At 38.8% G+C, this 23,714-nt stretch overlaps 1 protein-coding gene across 1 annotated transcript in view; it reads left to right on the top strand.

Moving 5' to 3' along the window:
* The window catches only part of TPRG1 (tumor protein p63 regulated 1), a 247,123-nt gene that overhangs the window by 1,941 nt on the left and 221,468 nt on the right, over window positions 1–23,714 (top strand). The window contains exon 2 of the mRNA XM_006897068.1: window positions 17,466–17,557. Coding sequence (XP_006897130.1) covers window positions 17,466–17,557 — 92 coding nt within the window. The remainder of the gene's footprint in view (window positions 1–17,465; window positions 17,558–23,714) is intronic.

The raw sequence follows: 23,714 nt of genomic DNA, 5'->3' as shown, positions 1-23,714 counted from the left end.
GTGTACTGTCAAATCAGATCTGACTGATACAGGAGGAGACTGTCCCTCCTTCTCCAGCAGAGCATCTGGTGGATTACAACAGAGTACGTCTAGGATTGCAGTGCAGTTCTTTGCCACTAGGCCACCAGAGCTCCCTTAATATAATGTTTTTAAAAGATCACAATCTTTTATTATGCTATTATTTCACTAAATATTTTTTCATTTGCCATCTCACATGCAATATTTGCAATAATCTTGTGAAATAGATACTCTTATTCCTGTTTTATGGATGAAGAATGTTAATTTCAGAGAAGTACAAAGGTCCTGAGCACACAGGTAATACCAAAAAGAGGCGGGTTCTGCCTGGATTATCAGTCCTTGGATCAACACTCATGCTAAGTCTGCCCTCGACAAACATGTTTTCCAAGGAGAGATACAGCATCTAACTATAATGCTGTAAACCAATCCACTGGAATGTTGATTTCACATTTAGAAAATGCATGGAGTATTGGATTTTTAAGAACTGATAAGAACTTAGTTACTCAGGGAATAAAGTGGAAGGCAAAATTTCTGGACAAACTTCTAATTAGTAAATCCTGATATTGTACCTTTGACAAGGTACACTTGATTGAGATAAGATTTTAAGTTTGTGTGTGTGTGCGTATGTGCATGTTTGAATATTATATATGCTCAGCTCCGGTGGCCTAGTGGCAAGAAGCAGAGCTTCAACCCCGAAGGTATGTGGTTTGAAGCCACTTCCTCCTCCATGGGAGAAGGAGGGGCAATTTCCTTCCATGAGATTAACTGCTACTGAGAACCCACCTAAGGGTCAGCTATGGATCAGATCCAGCTCGATGGAACACAGCAACAAACACCACCACATCATTATACTTAGTAACTCCTTTGTGCAAGGCACATTGTTAGATACTGTACTCTGTGTGTGCTTGTATCAATGTTTTTGCAAATATAAAACGTGATTTCTTTTCCAAAGTATGTGAACTTTACTGAATATGAAATATAGTGTTGTAACATATTTAGTTTCAAAGGAAATCAAGGCATCTTTTATGTTTTCTTATCTTTAATTTTGATTGTGCATTTATTTGCGGTTGAGGAAAGAAGAGCAACCACAGGTGATGTGAAATAGAGACTGTATCCTTGGGAACTGGTGAAGCTGTGAAAGGTGGCAGAGAAATCTATACAAAGCTGTTTTCTTTGCATCTGGTGACAGGCCTATAATTGTTATTTGTCAACCAACTGACAGTTACAGATTTTGGAAAACAATGCAAAACTGGAACCTGTGAAGAAAATTCAGAATTATTAGCCCTGGATATACTCACTAAGTTGTGGCAAAAAATCTGAAGGAAAACCACCTGACCAACAGATTGGAAGAGATTTATATTTGTTCCCATTCCAAAGAAAGGTGAACCAACAGAGTGTGGAAATATCGAACAATATCATTGATATTACATGTAAGCAAGATTCTGCTAAAGATTATCTAAAAACGACTAGAACAACACATCAACCGAGAACTGCCTGAAGTGCAGGCTGGGTTTAGAAGAGGCTGAGGTACTAGAGATATTATGGCTAATGTTAGAAGGATCTTGGCTGAAAGCAGTGAGTACCAGAGGAATGTCTGTGTTTCATTGACTATGCAAAGACATTTGCCTGTGTGGCCCACAACAAACTGTGGCTGACTATGAGAAAAATGGGAATTCCAGAACAGTTGATCAAACTTATGCTAAGCCTATACTTGGACCAGGAGGCAGTCTTCAGAACAGAACAAGAAAATACTGCATGGTTCAAAACTGGCTAGAGTGTACACCAGGGATTTGTCCTACCTTTTCATTCTATATGCAGAACAGATTATTCAGGAGGCTGGGCTCTTTGAGGAGAAATGTGGCATCAGAATTGGAGGAAGACTCATTAGCAATCTGTATTATGCAGATGACACAACCCAGCTTGCTGAAACTGAGGAGGTCCTGAAATGTGTGCTGCAGAAGGTCAAGGACTGCAGCCTTCAATATGGATTGATATTCAGCATCAAGAAAACAAAGATTCTTACCACTAGGCCAATTGGCAACATCATGATAGACGGTCAAGAGATTGAGATTATTAACCACTTTAGTTTGCTTGGCTACATAATCAACAATTTTGGCACCCACAGCCAGAAAATGAAAAGATAAATTGCACTGGAAAAGTCTTCTGTCAAAGACTTCTCTAAAGTACTCAAGAGCAACGATGTCAGTCTGGAGACTAAGGTGAGCCTGATCCAGGCCATGTTCTTAGAAACTATGCATCAGAGAGCTGAACAATGACTAGGAAGGATAGAAGGAGAATTGATGCCTTTGAGCTGTGGTGCTGGAGAAGAGTATTGCCATATCATGGACTGCTAGAATACAAATGGGTTCATCTTAGAGAGGGTGAGACTAGGCTGCTCCCTTTAGGCAAGGATTCTGAAGCTTCATTTGACATGCTTTGGACATGTTGCAGGGAGGGACCAGTCCTTGCAGAATATGCTTGGGAGGGTGGAGGGACAGCGCAGAAGAGGAAGACCCTCAATGAGATAGACTGATTTAGCGATGGGGTAATGGGGGTAAGTGTGTCAGAAACAATAAGATTGGCATGGGATAGAGCAGGGTTTAGGGCTGTTATACATAGGATCACTATGAGTCACAGGTGACTTGATGGCACATAAAAACAATAACAACAACAACAACAACAGTGACCAAGTAAAGCTTGATCATTTACACTGCATTGGAACAGAAGAGGGGAAGATCTCTCTGAAAGGAATGTATGATTAGACATTATATGTATGGCAACAATCAGGGATAAGAGATGCACAGCAAAGTGGACGGGGGAAAAGGAAACGGAGGGTGAGGGCGGAAAATACTCAACAGTGAGTGAATAAGAATCTTTCTGTACACATTCATTAAAATCACAATAAAACATGAGATCCCTACACACTCACCACAAAAAAGACCTAAAATTACTATATTAGTAATTTATAAGACCTATATTACTTCAATGTAAATTTTAGAAAAAGAGATAGAAAATAGGATAGAGGCACATTTAACAAAAATATGTACAGATAATTTTTCAGAACTAAACCCACAAATTAAAAGCGCCCAACACATGCCAAAGAGGATAAAAAAAAGAGGAAATTCACTTCATCGTAATAAAACTATAGAAAGCCAAATGAGAGAGAAAATCTTATAAACTAGAGAAAGAAAAATATAGATTACTAACAAAGGAGTACCAGTTACCAATGGACTATTTCTAACTTTTGTTACCTGAATTTCATGTGAGCCACAAAATCTAACCTTTAGATCCTGCACAGACCTGTTGACACTGAAACCACAAGTTACTTGTGAAAAGTTATGAAAAAGCAAGGGACTTAGATTTTAAAATACAAGTTTTTCTGAAATGTTACATGGAAAAATTATAAAGAATTTTAAAAAAGTAATAAAAAAAAAGAACTGCAATCTTTTTCTGTCTCCCACCAACTCCAACTTTGATATTGTAAGCAACTTGTAGGAGATGCTGGTGCTTTCTACCACCTAACTTTGTGTGCACCCAGTACTCAGGTGGATAAAACCTTGAAATGTAAACAAAGCCTCAGGCCCAATTGCTGCCCCACAACATCAACGAAGCAGGACATCAACCACCCAATAATGAACCACCTCAGTGCCTGTCAAATGTAAAGTTCAAGTTTTAGTATTGGCAAAATGAAATGGATTGATGTGGGGCATTTTGACTCAGATGATCTTATGATCTACTATGCAGTAGATGAAAAGGTAAGAAATAACAATGGTTCTTTTAGATCCATCTTGAAGTATAATGTTGTGAGTGACAGGATAATATCCATATATATGTAAGGAAGAGCTATTAATACTACTATTGTTCGTATTTATGCATGAGCAACCAGTTCTAAAGAGGAGGAAATGGATAATTTCCACCAACTTTTACAGTCAGAAATTGGTTGAATATGCAACTAAGATGCATTAATAATAATGGGAGACTGGAATGCAAACCTTGGGAACCAGGAAGAAGGATGGATCAGAAAACATGGAATTGATGGCATAAATAAGGCTGGAGGTAGAATGATAGAATTCTTCACAATCAATTGTTTATTCATTGCAAATACTTTTTATAAGAAACACATGAATTTTCCTTGATGATTTGCACGGGAGTCAGATCTATTACATCTGTAGAAGGAATCCTTGGAGAAGTTCAGTATCAGCAGTGAAAACTAGGCTGGGTGTTAATTGCATAACAGCCCATCAACTACTTATACGCAAGTTCAAATTTAAGGTAAAGGTCAAATAAAATCCATAGGAAGCAAACTTTGATCTTGATTCTATCCTATCTGAATTTTAAAACCAACTTAGGAACAGATTTGAGGCCTTGAACACTAATCAACAAAGACCAGATGAGCTGTGGAAGATGTCAAGCATATCATCCACAAAGAATGCAAAAGGTCATTACAAAGACAGAGGAAGAAGACCTAAATGGATGTCAGAAGAGACTGAATGTTGCACTAGAACACCAAGAAGTCAGAGCAAAGAAGAAAAAAGTCAAGAAGTAAAGGAGCTGAATAGAAGATTTCAAAGGGCAGCTCAAGAAGACAAAGCAAAGTATTATAATGAAATGTGCCAGGAGGTGGAGTCAGAAAATCAAAAAGGCTGAACTTGCTTGGCATTTCTTTCCTTTTTCTTTTCTTTCTTCTTTTTAGTCTTTTAAAAATTAAATTGTTAATTTATTTAGCTTGAAATGCAGTTTTTGCAATAGTATATATGCCAAATATTTTTCTTTTTTAAAGTACTTTTTATTGTCATTTTCTTTTTAGTATTTTGCATTTTATTTTTATTGGATATACTATACCATATGCTATATGGGTAATAAAATTCCCTTTTACTTTAATACAAAACGTATTTGTCAATTGTGACTATTTTTATGGAGAATTTACTATGTGCCAATAATCTACATAGTTGATATATAGCCATTATATATGTAAGCATTTTTTAAGCTAAAGGAGCTAAAAAACAAATTCAAGCCTCAAGTTGCAATACTTAAGGATGCTATGGGCAGAATATTGAATGATCCAGGGTGCATTGAAAGAAGATGGAAGGTGTATACATAGTCACTGTACCAAAAAAGAATTGGCTGACACAGAAGAATTTCATGAAACAACATATGATCATGAGGCAATGGTGATGAAGGAAGAAAGTGCAGGCTGCACTTGAAGAAATTGGAAAAAAAAATAAGGCCCCAGGAATTGAATGAATACCATTGACATTTTAAAAAAAGTTATTATTTGTGTGAGTGTACTGTCAAACTGGATCTGACTGGTACAGGAGATTGTCCCTCCTTCTCCAGTGGAGCATCTGATGGATTTGAACTGTGCGCCTCTGGGATTGCAGTGCAGCTTCTTGCCACTAAGCCACCAGAGCTCCCTATTATTAGCATATTTCAACAAACAAATGTTGCCCTTGATGTGCTCACCAGGTTGTGCCAAGAAATTTCTAGGACAACTACCTGACCAACTGACTGGAAGAGATTAATATATATTCTCATTCCAAAAAAAGGTGGCCCGACATAATGTGGAAATTATCAAACAATATCACATGCAAGCAAAATCATCAGCAGAGAACTATCAGAAATAAAAGCTGGGTTTAAAAGAGGCCATGGCACTAGAGACATTATTGCTGATGTCAGATGAATATTGGTAAAAAGCAAAGAGTACCAGATGAATTTGTCTCTGCATTTCATTGATTGTGCAAAGGTATTTGGCTGTGTGGATCACAACAAACTGTGGCTAACTGGGAAGAGAATGAGAATCCCAGAACACTTGACTGCTCATGCAAAACCTATACTCAGATCAGGAAGCAGTCCTCAGAACAGAGCAAGGAAACACTGCATCGTTCAAAATTAGGAAGGGGTGCATCCTGTCTCCCTACTTTTTCAGTCTAGATGCAGAAGAGATCATTTGGGAGGCTGGGCTTTAGGAGACAGAATGTGCCATCAGGATCTAAAGAAGACTCATCAACAGCCTATGTTATGCAGATGACACAACCTTGTTTGCTGAAACTGAAGATGACCTGAAGTGCTTCCGGCAGAAGGTCAAGGACTGCAGTTTTCAATATGGACTGAAGCTCAACATCAAGAAGAAAAAGATTCTCAGCACTGGGCCAACTGGCAGCACCATGATAGATGGAGAGGAGATTGAGGTTGTTAATGATTACAGCTTGCCTGGCTCCACAATCAACACTTAGCACCAGCAGTCAGAACATCAAAAGATTAATTGCACTGGAAAAATCTGCAGTCAAGGACCTCTCTAGAGTACTGAGAAGCAATGATGTCAGTCTAGAGACTAAGGTGCACCTAATCCAGGCCATGTTCTTCACAATTACTTGCTATGCATTAGAGAGATGGACAATGACTAAAGATGACAGGGAAAAAATTGATGTCTTCAAATTGTGGTGCTAAAGAAGAGTTTTGAACATACCATGGACTGCCAAGAAAACATATAGGTCTGTCTTAGAGACAGTGAAATCAAGTTTCTCCTTAGAGGCTAGGATTTCAGAGTTCCTCTTCACATACTTTTGGCATGTGACTAGAATGGATGAGTCCTTGGAAAAGGACATCATGCTTGGAAAGGTGGAAGGACCGCACAGGAGGGGAAGACCCTGGATGAGATGGATTGATACAGATGCGCTGGAATCACTGAGACTGGCTCAAAATAAGCCAAGTTTTAGAAATGTTGTACCTAGGGTCGCTCTGAGTTGCAGGTGACTTGATGGCAAATAACAACAACAATAAGAACAACAGTATGATTGCATTTAACTCTACTTTGTAAAGTTTTCTTGTCCCTCCTGACCAAACCTAACAGGTAAAAAAAAAAATTCTAGGAAATGTACTTCAAGGTTTACTGAATGGACACAATCAAAAACCACTAAATATTAATCATTTCTTTAAAATGATGCCTTATTTCTGTGGCTCTTATTAGCTTGGAAGCCCTGGCAATGTAATGGATTATGTGTTGGCTCCTAAGTTAAAGGTCAGTGCATAACAACCAGCTGCTCTGTGGGAGAAAGATGAGACAGTCTTCCTTAGCAAGAAACTTGATGAAAGGTGGTGAGTAGGAATAGACTCAAAGGAGTGGATGGGTGGGTAATAAAAAGTTAATAAAACAAATTCATGTAGACATAGTTACTCGGGTCTCCAGAGCAATATTATGAGGTAGGTAGACAAGGGAGGGCTTAGCACCTTTATTTGCAGGGTGATCATATTCAAGTTTCAGAGGAATGAAGTTGAGTCACATAATGATTTTAGGATCTAGATGTTTAGCATATATAATCAAGAGAAGGGTACATTACGTAAGGGCTGCATTCTTTCTCCATACCTATTCAACCTCTCTGCTGAGAAAATCATTTGAGAAGCTGGACTTTGTGAAGAGAAATGTGGCATCAGGACTGGGGGGAGCTTCATCAACCTGTATGAGGTAGAGTATGCAACATGCTTACTGAAGGTGAGGAAGACTTAAAACTCTTGCTATATAAGATAAAACATATAGCTTTTAGTATAGACAATACCTCAACATCAAGAAGACAAAAGTCCTCAGCACTGAGTTCAATAACAATGACATGACAGTTGAAGAAAAGATTGAAATAGTCAATGATTCAGTCTTACTTGGATCCACAATAAACATACTTGGTATCAGCCGTTAGAAAATCAAAATACATACTGCTTTGGCCTATACTGAAGTCAAGGATCTCTCCAGTGTGCTGAAGAGCAAGAATGTAGGCTTAAAGACTAAGGTACATCTAATTGAACCCGTGTCTTTTCAATTTCTTGCTTTGTATCTGAGAGTTGGACAATAATGAAAACTGATAATTTTGAGTTGTGGTGCTAACAGAAGAGGTTTCAATATCCTGTCAAATAGACTGTCAAAAGTGCAAACATATATACTAAAGAGGGTGCAGCCAGGGTGATCCTTGGAAGGAAGGATGGAGAAACTTTGTATCGCATACTTAAGTCATTTCCAAGGAGCAACCCTTTGGAAAAAACCATCATATTCAGAAATGTGGAAGGTCAGTGAAGGAGAGGAAAACTCTCAATGCGATAGACTGACACAGTGGCAGGAACAATGGGCTCAATTGCAGCAGAGATGAAGAGGACAGCATAAGATAAGGCAGGATTCTGATTATTGTTCGTAGGGTCACTATTAGTGATAGTCACCTTGACGGCACCTAACAGTTAACAACAGATATTTGGACTGAAAGTCCAGTGCTCTTTGTTTATACTCAATTGAATTTGTGGCTCCTTCACAAGGATTTCCAATGATAGACCCCAACTGATGTGAAGAACATCTTCTCCATCAGATCTATAGAAAATAAACTAATCTCTCAAGAAGCTGAGAAGGAAAGCTTATTTTTATTAGTGAGTTCGAAGTAGATGTAAGGATTCTTTAGAGGCTGTGAGGACCATATCTGAAAGCACTCAAGAGTTGTTCTCTTATTGACCAAGAGATATGAGAAGAGGAGTTTTCACTAGAAAGTGTTAGATACAGACAGATTTAAAGGCATGTGACTATCATGGAAAGACAATTGATGGCTCATAAGGATTCGCAATGATAAACATTTCTTAAATATGCATATGTAGTCTTGAAAGAAAGAGAAGGTAGTTACGTAGTCCATGATTGTAATCATAATTCCACCACTTACAGGGGGTGTAATCTTTAAACATATCTTAACTTTTAACTCTCTGTTTCTTCATCTCTATAGCAGGACTAAAATATTTGTTTTATTTGGAGGTGAAATAAAGAGACCTTATTGGCATACAATTGTGATGCATTTATAAAATGTCATGAGTGGTATCTCATTGCTACTATAAATGATTCTTTCTCCCTTTTTCTTATTTGACATGCATTCAACATAAAAGATGACATTAAGAAGACTGTAACGTCATATCATCTATGATGATCTTTGACTATATGGATCTATAGGGTCTGTAGTAGTAAAGAGGTTCAAGAGAAAAAAGCTAAGCTAATTCTAGCTTAATTCTAAAAGGGAACTCTAATGCTGGAGTCTGTAGGGAGTGGTGCTGATAACCCCAAAGTAGCACTTCTTTGGAGATTTGAGCAATCTTTTCCCCTGTGATTAATTGTCTCTGAAAACACACTGGAGGGTCAGCTATAGCTCAGTTCCAATTGAATGAAAAACAACAATGACATCCTTGAGAGAAAGATGGGCAAGACCTCCCATGAGATTTACAGCCTCTGAAAACCTGCTGGAGGCTCAGCCATGAATCACTTCTGTCTTAATGTCAATGAACCGAGTCTGGATTCAGTTAAGCCTTTAGTCATTTAAGTCTTTGAACAATTCATCATGAAGCATCATTCCTTGGAAGCTGAGTGAGATCTAGAGATCTAGTTTAGTACTTCTGGGTCTTTATTCTGCATACAAAACAAATCTCTTGAAGATCTTGTTAAAATGCCATTTCTGGTTTTTAGTAAGTCTGGGTGCATTCTCAAATAGAAATACCATTTCACCCAGCAGTTCCACTACTGGGAATATATCCTAAAGAAAGCCAGAACTGTGACCCAAAACAGATATATGCACACCCATTTTTATTGCTACTTTGTTCACAATAACAAAGAGTTGGAAAAAACCCAAGTGTTCATTCACAAACCAATGGATAGAGAATTTGTAGTTTACTCACACAATGGAATATTATGCTGCATTGAAAAACAAGGAACTCATGAAATATTATACAAAATGGGTGACTCTGGAAGACATTATGCTGACTGAAATATCTCAGTCACAAATGGACAAATATTGCATAATGTCACTGTTATAAAACAGGACTGACATCAGGGTTGGGAGGAACAAAGAAAAGAAGGGATAAATAATGTACACTACATTGAAACAGATTGACTGTGTGGATCATAACAAACCATGGCTGACTCTGAGAAGAATGGGATTCCCAGAACATTTAATCATCCTAATGCGAAACCTATACTTGGACCAAGAGGCAGTCGTTAGAACAGGGCAGGGTTAACACCACATGGTTCAAAATTGGGAAGGGTGTATGCCAGGGATGTGTCCTATTTCCATACCTTTTCAACCTGTATGCAGAGCAGATTATCTGAGAAGCCGGGATCTATGAGAAGTGTGGTGTCAGGATTGGTGGTAGATCTATTAACAATCTGTGTTATGCAGACGACACAACCCTGCTTGCTGAAAATGAAGAGGACCTGAAGCGCCTGCTCCAGAGGGTCAAGGACTGCAGCCTCCAATATGACACTAATTTGGCTCAATGTCAAGAAGACAAAGATTCTCACCACTGGACCAATTGGCAACATCAGGATGGATGGTGAAGAGATTGAGATTGTACACAGCTTTAGTTTGCTTGGTTCCAAAGTCAACACTGTTGGCACCACTAGCCAGGAAATTAAAAGGCACATTGCCTTGGGAAAGTCTGCTGTTAGGGACCTCTCCAAAGTACTGAAGAGCAATGGTGTCTCTCTGGAGACTAAAGTGCCTTTGATACAGGCCATGGTCTTCACAATCCCTTGTTATGCATCAGAGAGCTGGACAGTGACCAAGGAGGATGGAAGGAGAATTGATGCCTTTGAGCTGTGGTGCTGGAGAAGAGTATTGAGAACACCATGGACTGCTAGGAAAACAAACAGATTCGTCCTGGAAAGGGTTAAACTGGGTGGCTCTTGGAGGCAAGGATTCTGAGGCTCCAGTTAACATACTCGGACATGTTGTGAGGAGAGACCGGTCCTTGGAGAAGGACATCATGCTTGGGAGGGTGGAGGGACGGCGCAGGAGGGAAAGGCCCTCTATGAGGTAGATTGATTCAGTGACTGGGTAATCGGGATAGGTGTGTCAGAGGCCTTGCGATTGGCACAGGATAGAGCAGGGTTTAGGGCTGTTGTACATAGGGTCGCTATGAGTCGCAAACGACTCGATGGCACATAACAACAACAACAACAACAATAACTCCAATAATAATTATATTCTCTGTCCCAAATCCACGCTTTGAGTGCTCAAGGTCTAGCCAATTCTGTGAGTGTCTCCTGCACCACATCATAAGAGAATTTAGTAGGTTTTGGTGTCCCCAAGGAAGCTGTGGTTGTGATCCTGAAGGTGCACTGTTCAAATCCACTAGCTGCTCTGTGAAGAAGGATGGGCAAACCTCTTCTGTGAGATTAATTGCCTCTGAAAATCTGTCAGAGGGTCAATTATGGGATGGTTCTGACTCCACGGTACACAACAACAACAACTGAAACATTGATGTCCCCAGGCTAATATGGGTGAACTTAGGAGTAACCTCAGAGGCCCAATGGGGGGGTGGGGAGGTGAGTAAAAGAGACAAACAAAAAGCAATTTATTCCAGAATGAGAATTTAAAACAAAGATGTTCCGTATACAGAATAATGAGAGCTAAACTTGAATGGAAGCATTCCTTGGCTAAACACCTTATTTTCTTAAAATGTTTTAAAATCATTACAAAGGGATTTACTTATTGAAGAAAGCTCTGAAAACACAAATAAGCAAAGAAAAATAATAGACATCATAATTTCATTGTTCAAAGACAGCTAAAAAGTATTGGATATACACTTGTATCTTATGTTTTACGTGTAAAATTTGTTTTGTAAAATTGAAATTACAAATAAATAAACTTCCATAAGACAGCTTTTAACAGCTTCATGCTCTTCCACTTTGGGGATATTGTTGTTGTGTGTTGTAGCATTGGAACCAGCTCATAACTGACCCTCCAGATAGTTTTCTGCCACAGTATATCTGACAAGAGGAGAATGCCCATCTCTCTTCTCCAGAGCAGCTAGTGCATTTGAGCTGTGTGTCTTCGGGTTGGAAGCATAACTCCTTACCCTCTAGCTGCATATTTAGAGTGTTTCCGGATTATAATTTTTAAACTGGAAGGGGAAAATATTTAATTCCCTGTGGTGGGAACACATAGGAAACGGTTTCTCAGTTGCAAAGAATAGACATCCAATAAAGAACTGGGATCTGGATTTACATAGTTGATTGTAAGGCTGCCCCATGTGTTACAGACTAGAACTGTGCCCCGTTGGGTTTCTCTGGTTATAATCATTATGAAAGCAGATCACCAGGCTTTTCTTCTACAGTGCCACTGAATGGATTCCAACTATTGCTTAACAGTCAAGAGCTTACTGCTAGTGTCACCCAAGGACCTGTGCACTGATACTGATAGGAATCTAAATTCATCTAAGACAAATGAGAGGCATTGCTAGCATCATACAGTGACCTTGTATGTTAGGTAACACTCCTGAAAACCAGTTTATAGAAGTAATTCTGGCCTCTCAAAACTCTTATTTACATTTTTGTAAATCAAACTAGAATGGCTCTCTAGTTTCCCACATACTCTCACGACTGGCATTTCCTGAAATTGTGCTCCTCCGTGGCAGCTCAGCAGAAATGGATTCAGAGCCAGAGACCTTAATGAATGATCTCACCCATTCCTGAACCCTGCAAAGGTGGGGAAAACTTATCTAAAGGTCCTGCTGAAACAGGATCCCAGTCTTCCTTACACCTTTTACCCTTCTTCTGACTTTGGGGAATGAATGGGAGGTCGCCCTAAGGAAGATCCCAACCCCTTCCCATCAGTCTGTTTGTGTAGATTTTTCTTCCATTTTTAGCTAATCTCCTATTATTGCTTAGACATGTCTAAAAAAGACCTAGCGCCTTCTCGGAACAAAAGTACCCCTCAAAGCTAATAACTCGAGGTATATTATGATAATCACTGGAGTTGTGGAGACTGATATTCAAAAGCAATGTTTTATGAAAGGAACAATACTTAACCCACATGGGAAAAGATATTTTTAAATGCCCTGTGGGCTCTATATTTGCAGATACCTTATCAGAAAGTTGAAAGCAATCAGGGATGGGGAATTATCTCTAAATTTATACTCGAGAATTTAAATTACATACAAACTAATGGGACTAAAACTATTTGATCTTTTAATATTTAATTAATGGTTCTCCGTGGCCTTTTTATAGCCTGTGTTCTATTGTGAGCAACAAGACTTTAATAAGCAGGTTTGGGACTTCCCATTGTGTAGCAAGATGTCGCCGCTTCCATGACACTAATTTGGCTTTCACACGCTCTCCCTCTCCCTCATCTCTTGCTACAGGGTTCCCTGTGTCTTGCTTTTGCTCTGGGAGCAACTAAATATATTGGTTGAATTGTTATTGCCTGTGTGAACTTCCTTTTGGTCTAGAAATTAGATGTCTCACTGGGCAAAAAAATCTTCTTGACTCTCCCTTCCACTGAAATCCCTTGAAGACTGTAATAAAGGTGATTTTTCTTTCTGAAAGCAGACACTTAATGGTAATGAGATAAGATACGTGTTCTTCTTTCTAAGGAAAAGGAAAGCATGCTTGAACTTCACATTTCATATCTGATTAGAACTGTTTTTCTCGCTTTATATGTCTCCAACAAAGCAATTCTTATCTGGCCCTGATGATCCCCACAGTGGAATCCTATTGTATCTGAGTGTTCAGGGGCACCACCCTCCCCTCATTACCATCTTGTCTAGAGAACTCTGGTGGTCTTGGTATGTTAGGAGTTGTACTGTCCACCCAAAGGCAGGTAGTTCAGCTCCTCTTGTTTTGTTGGGAAGCCTCTGAAAATTTGCTGGAGGTTCAGCTTTGATCTGGTTCTGACTGAGTGACACATCATAACAACATTGTCTTGATGTTGTTAGAAGAAGGCCAGTGCATGGGGAAATGATCTTCTCTCACTGGTATTCTTTATGGCTTTCTGTTTAGTATAAGTCAGAGAAATGTGGGCACATTCACACTGCTTTAACATTCGCCTCCTAGAATTATCTTCACGCTTATGTTTGTGTGTTGTTGCTGCTGTTTTGTATTTTTTGTCTGTTTTTTTCTTCCATATTGAGCATTCTGCAACTGTACCATGTGTGTTTCTGATCCAGTAAATCTTTATGGAAACAGATTACCACATCTTTCTCCTCCAAGTGTCTGGTGGATTCGAACTGCTGTTCTGTTGATTAGCAGTTGAGAGCTTTACTATTGCGTGGCTTGAGTCTTCATGGGTGATTTACCTCATAATGTGTCTGAGTGGTAAGGAACTGTGCCACCAGTGCGAAGGTACATGGATCAAATCCACCAGCTGCCCCAAAGGAGCAAGATAGGCAATCTTTTCCCCTGTGATTTATTGCCTCTGAAAAACTGTTGGAGTCCTTTCTGACTCAATGGCCCACAACAAGAACAATAAAATCTTATTAAGAGGCATTTGATTTAATGGGAAAACATGATATACATGTTATTTTGCACATATGCAAGTGTATCTACAGTGTAACTTCTCAATGTACAATTTTTGGATCAAAGGATAGTTCACATCTTCATTTCTCTCTTTTTTTTCCTTCTTGCTCTCAGTAAAGAAGATAAGTAAAGCTTTGAAAACATCTATGTTATTATATTTATCTTTACCTTCACTTTTTTCTGGCACAGTGTGTGGCATGAAAACATTCAGTGAGTGCTTATTTTAGGCTTATGTCATTATTCTCTCCCTCTTCACTTATACTTATTTCTCCTGAGAAGTATTATTCTCACTGAGGAGTTCTATTAACTAAGGCAGATATTAAGTGAATATAGGAAGAGAGAAAATATCCCCGTAGAGTCATCACAATAGAACAAAACTTTTGTTTTTAAAGGTCTTGGACCTGAAAGCCTGGTGAAATCAGGCTGAATTGTTGGGGAACTGAGATTGGGTGGAGAAGGACCTTCACAGAATGACAGAAGTTTTCTCACCAGCAGGAAATTGGACAGCAGAGGTGCTGACACAACCTTTTGTTGGAGAGTTCTAGGTGTATTAGATTAATGTTCCAGAATTTATTTCTTGAAACTGAAGTTCCAGCAAGAACAGGATGTCATGCCAATTTTCTGAAAACTGTGTAACCAGCAGCAGAGGATGGCAAAGTTAGAGACTACTCAAGCCATTGATTCTCAAACCCGGCTGACCATCAACTCAAGAGAGAATATATTGAAATGATAGGATCAAAATATCTCCATGTAAGAAATAGCATATTCCCTTAAAGATTGCCAAGGTATTTTTGATCATCAGTTATAGCTTCACAAAGAATTGGTTATGTCTCATCAATTATTTTCTTGATTAAAAAAATTAAGACTCCCATCCACTGCTCTTAAGTAAAATTCAACTCCTAGTGAGCCAGTAGAACAGAATAGAACTGCCCTAGAGGGCTGAGAAGACTGTAGGTCTTTATAGAAAGTCATTGCCTCATCTTTCCCCCTGCAGAATGGTTGGTTTTAACTGCTGACCTTTCGGTTATTAATTGGATGTTAAACTACTGTGACACCAGAGCGACCAGGGAAGGCTCAGGAAAATCAAATAGGTGGCTATAATAATATCAAAGCCAAACCCAATGATTCTGCATTTATTCCACCTGCCTGCATCCCTGTTCATTAGAGGAGACCCACTACATAGCATTTTCTGTTTGTTGTTTTCACAGAGCCTCTTGGTGAGTTTGAACCACTGACCTTGAATCAGTTGTGGAGTGCAAACTATTTGTAGAGATAGTTCTATACAATTAATCCATAAACAGAATTTCAATTTGAATCCAGATCACTCAATCCCATGTTCATTACGTTCGTTCTGTGGGCTGAGTGGAGAGAATAAAGCAAGCAAGGTGGGTGACGCTCAATACTCCTTACTTCCATTGAATGTGGATAATGTGCTTATTCTCTGCTTTGATTCTCACCTAAATTTAGTTTTACAAATGGATTCCAAGTTAAAAATATTGGTAAGCCAAATGCCCTTTGATGCAGGTTGAGAAAAGAAGCAAACATAAGTCTATAAATGCTTCATCTCTGAGAAAATGAGGAATTTAAATTAAAATCCTAGTCAGGCTTGTGTTCCTGAATCTTCTTGTGAGAGAAAGGTCTTTGCCTGAGATGATTGTAATTGTGGCACTCAGAGATGGGTAGGTGTTTGTAATAGAGCTATGCTATCCAGAGAATATATGAGACCTTGCAACCTGTATATTATCAATATATCTGAAGATTAGAAATGAGGGCAGTACTATGAAATAAAGGGCCTCCTGTCTTTTTTTTTTTTTGCAGGTAAAACAAGGGCCTCCTGTCTTGTTTCACCTCTGCCATTTCTTAGTTGAGTAGGAAGTGTGGACTTATTAAAAGCTCCTACGAGGTGTTTTTGGTTTGTTTGGTTTTTAAAAACTTGTTATTTGAATGAAAGATTATCAAGCAAATTGTATTCCATTCAATCACTCATAATATTTTGTTCTGTAACATTAATTATAATACCCACAATGTGACTGCACTCACCCTTCTTCCTCCCTTTGATTCTAATTTCCATAAGTTCTTCTAGCCTACTCATTTCTACCCTCTTCTTTGGGCAAATGCTGATGTTTTGACTTTATGACTGGTTAGTCTAAGGAATAAGGCGATTAGACTCCCTTCAACCATGTAACAAAATACATCTGTGTGGCTCAGCCTCTAATCAAACAACAGACAAGTCTATGTGGTGACCAGTTGATCTCAGGAGACCTGAATAGTGCAAACACTATTTGTTGTAATGTGCCATTGAGTCAGAACCAACTAATAGCTGACTCTCTAGTGGGTTTTCAGGGGCAGTTATTTGCCCAGGAGGAGATTGCCCATCCTTGAAAATAACTGCCTGAAGGGCAGTAACACTAATAGTGGAATCCCCATATAAACAGTATTACATGGGGATTTGTTAGAAATGCAAATTATGCCCCACCACAAGCTATTGAGTATGAAACTGGTGTTGGACTCAATAATCTGTATTTTATTCACATGCACACAAGGTGATTCTGATGTGTCCTGAAATTTAAAAATTATTGAGCTAGAGGGTATCTGAACTTCTTAGTAGTACAAGAGTCAATTCCTCTTTAAGCTAGTGCTAAGCCCATAATTAGGAACACCTGCTTGGTGGAGGATTAAGAAAGTGAGATGAGGAGAAAATGTCCACCTCTAAGAACAAGTCAAAAGACCTGAGCAGAGCATTGGAAAGAAACTGTTCTTTTGTGCTTTATGGCCATGGTCTCTCTGAAAAGGTAAGGAGTGTGATTTTAAAATGCATGGTTTACTAAATGCTTTGAATTTACTGATAAATATGTTTACTTAGAAAACTTGGTGGTCTGAAAATGTTCATTTTTATTTATATGAAGAAGTGTATGTAAGATTATGGAATACAGGACTTGGATCAATTTCATATCACTCAACGAGAACAGCGTAGCCAATACCAGAATTCAAAATGCAGATCTTTAGCAGACAGTGCTCATAAGAACCAGGTTAACTATAAGAACTATCTTTCCTGATAGACATTGTGGTAAAGCTTCTGAATATAATTAGTCATCATCATAGAAAAAAACCTACTCTTGTCTAAACTAGTCCTTTTCTTTTCACTCAGCCAGGGGCCATTGAGACTGCCGTGGAAGATCTGAAAGACCACATAACACAGACTTCTGGAGAGACCGTTCAAGGCTTCTGGCTCTTAACTGAGTGAGTAGTTATAACCAAGCAAAAGACAGTGAAATCCATTTTTTTTTAATGCTACAATAACAAAATAGAAGATCGACCAGGAGAGCATTTATTTCTGGTTGCTGTTATTTTTCGTTGCTGTCAAATTGAATGCAACTCATGGCAATGCCATGTATGTTCCAATGGGTTATCAAGGCTTTTCTAAGTTTTACAAAAGTAATTGGTCCAACCTGTCCCCTGAGACACCACTGCATGGATTCATATTGTGAATTTTGGGGCTAGGAATTGATTTAACTCCACATGCCACCAAGAGATTCTTTTCTCATTGCTCCGTAGGTAATTTATTGATAAGTTAGGACTATTATATTCATAAGGTTTCTATGAGCCCTAGTTGTCTTGACAGCACACAACAGCAACAATAACACAATGGATGGTATACCAAAATTTGACTCTAATACCGTTTTTTTACCTGGTTTCATCACTCAAACATCTGAAATAGCCTGCCTTAGGTCACGTCCTCATAATTGATCTTAGGGACTATTATAGCTGTTGTTGTTGTTGCTATTATTATGTGCCGTCAAGTCACCTGTAACTTAAAGTGACCATATGGACAACAGCCCTAAGCCCTGCTCTATTCTGTGTCAATCTCACTGTCTCTCACACATCTATCCCCATTACCCCAGTCACTGAATCAATCTGTCTCATTGAGGGTCTTCCTCTCCTGTGCTGTCCCTCCAGAACTCTCCCAAGCATCTAAGGACTCTAAGGACTGGTCCCTCCTTGCAAAATGTTCAGAGTATGTCAGATGAAACTTCAGAACCCTTGCCTCCAAGGAGCAGACTGGTTTAACCCTCTCCAGGTTGAACTTGTTTTTTCTTCTGGTAGTCTATGGTATATTCAATAATTTCTTCTTCACCACAGCTCAAAAACATTCATTTTCCTTCTATCATTCCTAACCATTGTCCAGCTCTCTGATGCATAGCAAATGATTGCAAAACCATGACCTGTGTCAGGCGCACCTTAATCTCCAGACTGACATCATGGCTCTTTAAGTACTTTGGAGAGGTCTCTAACAGCACACTTTCCCATCACAATACATCTTTTAATTTCCTGGCTGCTGGTGCCAAGAGTGTTGACTGTGGATACAAGCAAACTAAAGCTGTGAACAATCTCAATCTCTTCACCATCTATCATATGGTACCAGTTGACCCAGTGGTGAGAATCTTTGTTTCCTTGATATTGAGCTTTAATCTTCATTGAACACTGAAGTCCTTGACCTTCTGCAGCAAGTACTTTAGGTCCTCCTCAGTTTCAGCAAGCAGGGTTGTGTCATCTATGTAACGCTGATTGTTGACCAATCTTCCTCTATCTTAATGTTATATTTCTCCTTATAGAGCCTCGCCTATGATAGTAGCTTCTTTTTTAAAAATTTTTAATTTTTAAAAGAATTTTATTATTTTGTGTGTATGCCATCAAATCTGATTCTGGTATTGGAAGAGATTGCCCCTACTTCTCCAGCAGGGCTTCTGGTCAATTTGAATCACAGATAGTAGCTTCTTAAATACTCTGTCTGGACCCAATCTCTTTTCTTCACCGACTCTCTTTCTTTTCAACTACAATGGAGAGAGAAGTGTCTCTCCAGCTTATGAAATACCTCAGTCTGGTTACAGTGGAAAAGAAAATCTGGAAAGTGATAAAAGGTCAAAGTATACAGTTAAATTTTATCTAAATATTGCTTCGTCAGAAAAACTACAGAAATAATGTAATACCGCGATGAGGAAACATGTGCTCGTAGTTAAGATAAAAACCACATCTAATGCACAAAGTCTTGGTGCTCTCACTGTTCAATAACTACGTCTATTCACCCCAAATCTTATCATGGCTGTAAAACCTTATTTGAAATAGTCACTGTAAACATGGTATTCTGCATAGATATAATAGTATATGTATTCCTTCCTTCACTTTACATAATAGTAATAATTCTGTAAACTTTATAATCATAAATAAATAATGATATAATTAGTGAAAAGCTGTGACTTTTTTCTAATTTTCCCATAGTTTTAAATGGAGAATGTTATGAGACTTCCCCTTTACTTACTTATTTAATAGATTCAGTAGTTTCTGCTTTCTAGCATTGAAATCTGTTCAACAGCAATGATTCTAGCAAAGAATCTCAGCAATTCTTACCTCTTGAATGAAGTATAATTCAGTCTTTCACTTCTACCCAGTACATCTTCTTTGATAAAGTTTTAGGATGTCACAGTTTTGCATTTACAGCATTTAAGGCGTCAAATTAAAAAAAAATCCTCAATCAATGGAAGTTCAATCAAATCACAACGAAATCAATCTAACTTATTCACTATATTATTTTCCACAATGTACTCTTCTGGTGTATTTCAACAAACAGAAGCACGTCTAGATATGCCCAGTGGCCCATGTCAAGAAATTTGGAAAACAGCAGTCTGGTAAGCTGACTAAAAGGGTTTTACATTTTTTTTTTTCATTCAAAGAACAAAAAAAGAGACTAAATAGAATGTGGAAATTCTCAACAACAACATTAATATTACATGTAAGTAAAATCTTTCTGAAGATTATTAAAAATCACCTAAAACAGTACGTGGACAAGGAACCACTGGCAATTCAAATTTGCTTCAGAAGAGGCTGTGGCACAAGTCTGTGGAACATTACTGATACAAGATGGATGTTGGCACAAAGCAGAGGATACTATAAAGATATTAACTTGTGTTTTGTTGATTATGCAGGTGCATTTGATTGTGTAGATCTAACAAATGAGAGGTAACATTGAGAAGAATGAGAATCCCTGAACACCTAATTGTACTCAGCACACCTCACATATAGATCAAGAAGCAGTTATCCAAACAGGACCAGGAAACATTGCATGGCTTGAAATTAGAAAAAGTGTATGTTAAGGTTATATCCTTTCTCTATACCCTCCAGACCTTGACAATCTGTATGCTGAACAAATCTTTAAAGAACCAGACCTACATGAAGAAAGATATGTCATCAGTATTGGGGAAAGATTCATCAAGAATTTGTGTTATGCATATGACACACCTGAATTGCAGAAAGTGAAGATGACTTGAAAACATTCTGAAGAAGAGCAAAGACTATAACCTTCAACATGGATTACATCTCAACGTGAAGAAAATTCTTCAACACTGGATAAATCATCATCATAATAGATGGAAAAAGATTAAAGGTGTAAATTATTTCATTTTACTTGAATCCACAATCATTTTACTTGAATCCCATGGTGGCCACAGTTAAAAAACAAAAAGATAGGTTGTTGTTGTTGTTAAGTGCCGTCAAGTCACTTGCAACTCATAGGACCCTATGTACAACAGTCCTAAACCCTGCTCTAAACTGTGCCAATAGCACTGCCTTCGATACACCCATCCAGATTACCTCAGTCACTGAATCAATCCACCTCATAGAGGGTCTTCCCCTCTTGTGCCGTCCTTCCACCCTCCCAAGCATGATGTCCCTCTCCAAGGACCTGTCCCTCCTTACAACATGTCCAAAGTATGTCAGATGAAACCCCAGAATCCTTGCCTCCAAGGAGCAGTTTGGTTTAACCCTCTCCAGGATGAATCTGTTTGTTTTCTTGGCAGTCCATGGCACATTCAATACTCTTCTCCAGCACCACAGCTGAAAGGCATCAATTCTCCTTCTGTCCTCCCTAGTCATTGTTCAACTCTCTGATGCATAACAAGTGATTGCAAAGACCATGGCCTGTTCAGAGTGACACCGTTGCTCTTCAGTATTTTGGAGAGGTCCCTAACAGCAGACTTTCCAATCACAATACGTGTTTTTGTTTCCTGGCTACTGGTGCCAAGAGTGTTGACCATGGAGAAAAGCAAACTAAAGTTATTAACAATCTCAATCTCTTTACCATTCATCCTGGTGCTGCCAATTGGTCCAGTGGTAAGAATCTTTGTCTTCTTGATATTGAACTTCAATCCATACTGAAGGCTGCAGTCCTTGACCCTCTGCAACAAGCTTTTCAGGTCCTCCTCAGTTTCAGCAAGCAGGGCTGTGTCATCTGCATTCCGCAGATTGTTAGTAGATCTTCCACCAATCCTGACGCCACACTTCTCCTCATAGAGCCCAGCCTCTCTCAGATAATCTCTTCTGCATGCAGGTGGAAAAGGTACCACGACCCCTTCTAAACCCAGTCTGGATTTCTGGCAGTTCTCTGCTGATGTGCTGTTCCAGTCGTTTTTGGATAATCTTCAGTAGAATCTTGCTTGCATGTGAAATCAATGAGATTGTTCTATAGTTTCCACACTCAGTTGGGTCGCTCTTCTTTGGGATAGGAACAAATAAAGATTTCTTCCAGTCAGTTGGCCAAGTGGTTGTTCTCCAGATTTCTTGGCACAACTTGGTGATCACATCCAGGGCAGCATTTGTATGTAGTCTTAAGGACCTCTCCAAACTACAAAGAGCAACAGTGTCAGTAAAAACATTGTGCCTGATCCAAGCCATGGAGTTTTCAATTGCTTCTTATGAATCTGAAAGTTGGATCATACATAAGGAAGATCAAAGATGAACTGATACCTTCACATTGTAGTGTTGGAGAAGAATATTGAATATCCTATGGACTTTCAAAAGAATAAGCAAATCTATCTTGGAGGAAGTGTAACCAGGATGCTCCTTAGATGTGAAGATGATAAAACTTAATATCACATATTTTGGGCATGTTTTTAGGAGGGGCTAGTCCTTGGAAAAAGACACCATGTTGAAAGGTAGAGACTCAGCAAAGGAAGACCGACAAGGAGATGAATTGACACAGTAACTTTAACAAAGAGCTCAAGTATGTTGGAGATCATGATGAGACAGGATAGGCAGGGTAAGGTTGTTTTGTTGTTCGTGGGATCTCTTGAGTTGACTCGATGACAGTATCAATCTATTATAACAAATAAATGTCATGCATAGAATGAGAATGAACTTTTGAAACTCAGTCTGTCAATGTTTCTGGCCTTTGTTTCTTGTTATATAAATGGAAATTCTTGAAGCGTTTGCATGAGAACTATAGGAAAAGTAATACAATTCCAAACAAAGTTCCTAGAATATAGTAAATTTTCAATAAATCTTAGTGTTCCTTGTTTGCTCACAACAACTGTTAACATTAGGCTATATTTTTGGTAGCATATGCACTTCTTTCTATTCTATCTATCTCACTGATTTCTAGATTACTTTTTTCATGTCTCTAGGTTTTTTTTTTTTTATTTTAATGAAAGTTTTTAGAGACTTTGGGCTTCCATGCATTCACTGTTACACACTTTTCTCTCTGCCAAGCCCTCCCCCCAGTTCACCTTTCTCTTTGAAAAGTAAGAGAGACAAATTCTGTGATTGTTATACAATCCCCTCTCCCCCAGCCCACTCCACTAGGCAGCGTTTTTTTCTGGACTCTTGTCATGACAATAATATCTAATCATATATTCCTCCTAAACAGTTCTTTCCCTCATTTGTTTCAATGTAGTATACAATAGTTACTCCCTCTTAGTCCCCCCCAACCCCTATGTTAGTCCCACTTTACAACAGTGGCACTATGCTGTATTTATCCTTTTGTGACTGAGATATTTCACTGAGCATAATGTCCTCCAGGGTCACCCACTTTGTATAATATTTCATGAGTTCCTTGTTTTTCAATGAAGAATACTATTCCATTGTGTGAATATACCACAGCTTTTCTATCCATTCCTTTGTTGATGGGCACTTGGGCTGTTTCCAACTCTTTGCTATTGTGAACAAAGCCACACAGTTAGTGGATTTGAACTGTGTCCCCTCAGGATTGCAATACAGCTTCTTGTCACTAGGCCACCAAATCTGAACCCTGTCCTGTGTCATCTCACAATCTCTGAAACACTTGAGCTTATTGCTGCAGTCATTGTGTCAACCCACCTGGCTGAAAGTCTTCTTTTCTTTTGCTGACCCTCCTTCTGTCCAAACATTATGTCCATCTTCAAGGAATAGCCCCTCAGAGCCCCAGGCCTGTGAGATGGCCTCCCATCATCTTTTGCCTCCAAAGAGCATTCTGACTTCTCCAAGATATATCTCTTTGTTCTTTGGACAGTCCATGGGATTTCAGTACTCTTCTCCAAAACCACAGTTTAAATGCATCAGTTCTTTTTGCTTTGTTTTTCTTGTGGTTTTA

The sequence above is a fragment of the Elephantulus edwardii genome, unplaced genomic scaffold, assembly GCF_000299155.1.
Source record: "Elephantulus edwardii isolate Elephantulus edwardi_28Jun2011 unplaced genomic scaffold, EleEdw1.0 scaffold00199, whole genome shotgun sequence".
NCBI lineage: Eukaryota > Metazoa > Chordata > Mammalia > Macroscelidea > Macroscelididae > Elephantulus > Elephantulus edwardii.
Note: the sequence above shows the minus strand (reverse complement) of the source record. Positions and strands in the feature narration are given on the sequence as shown.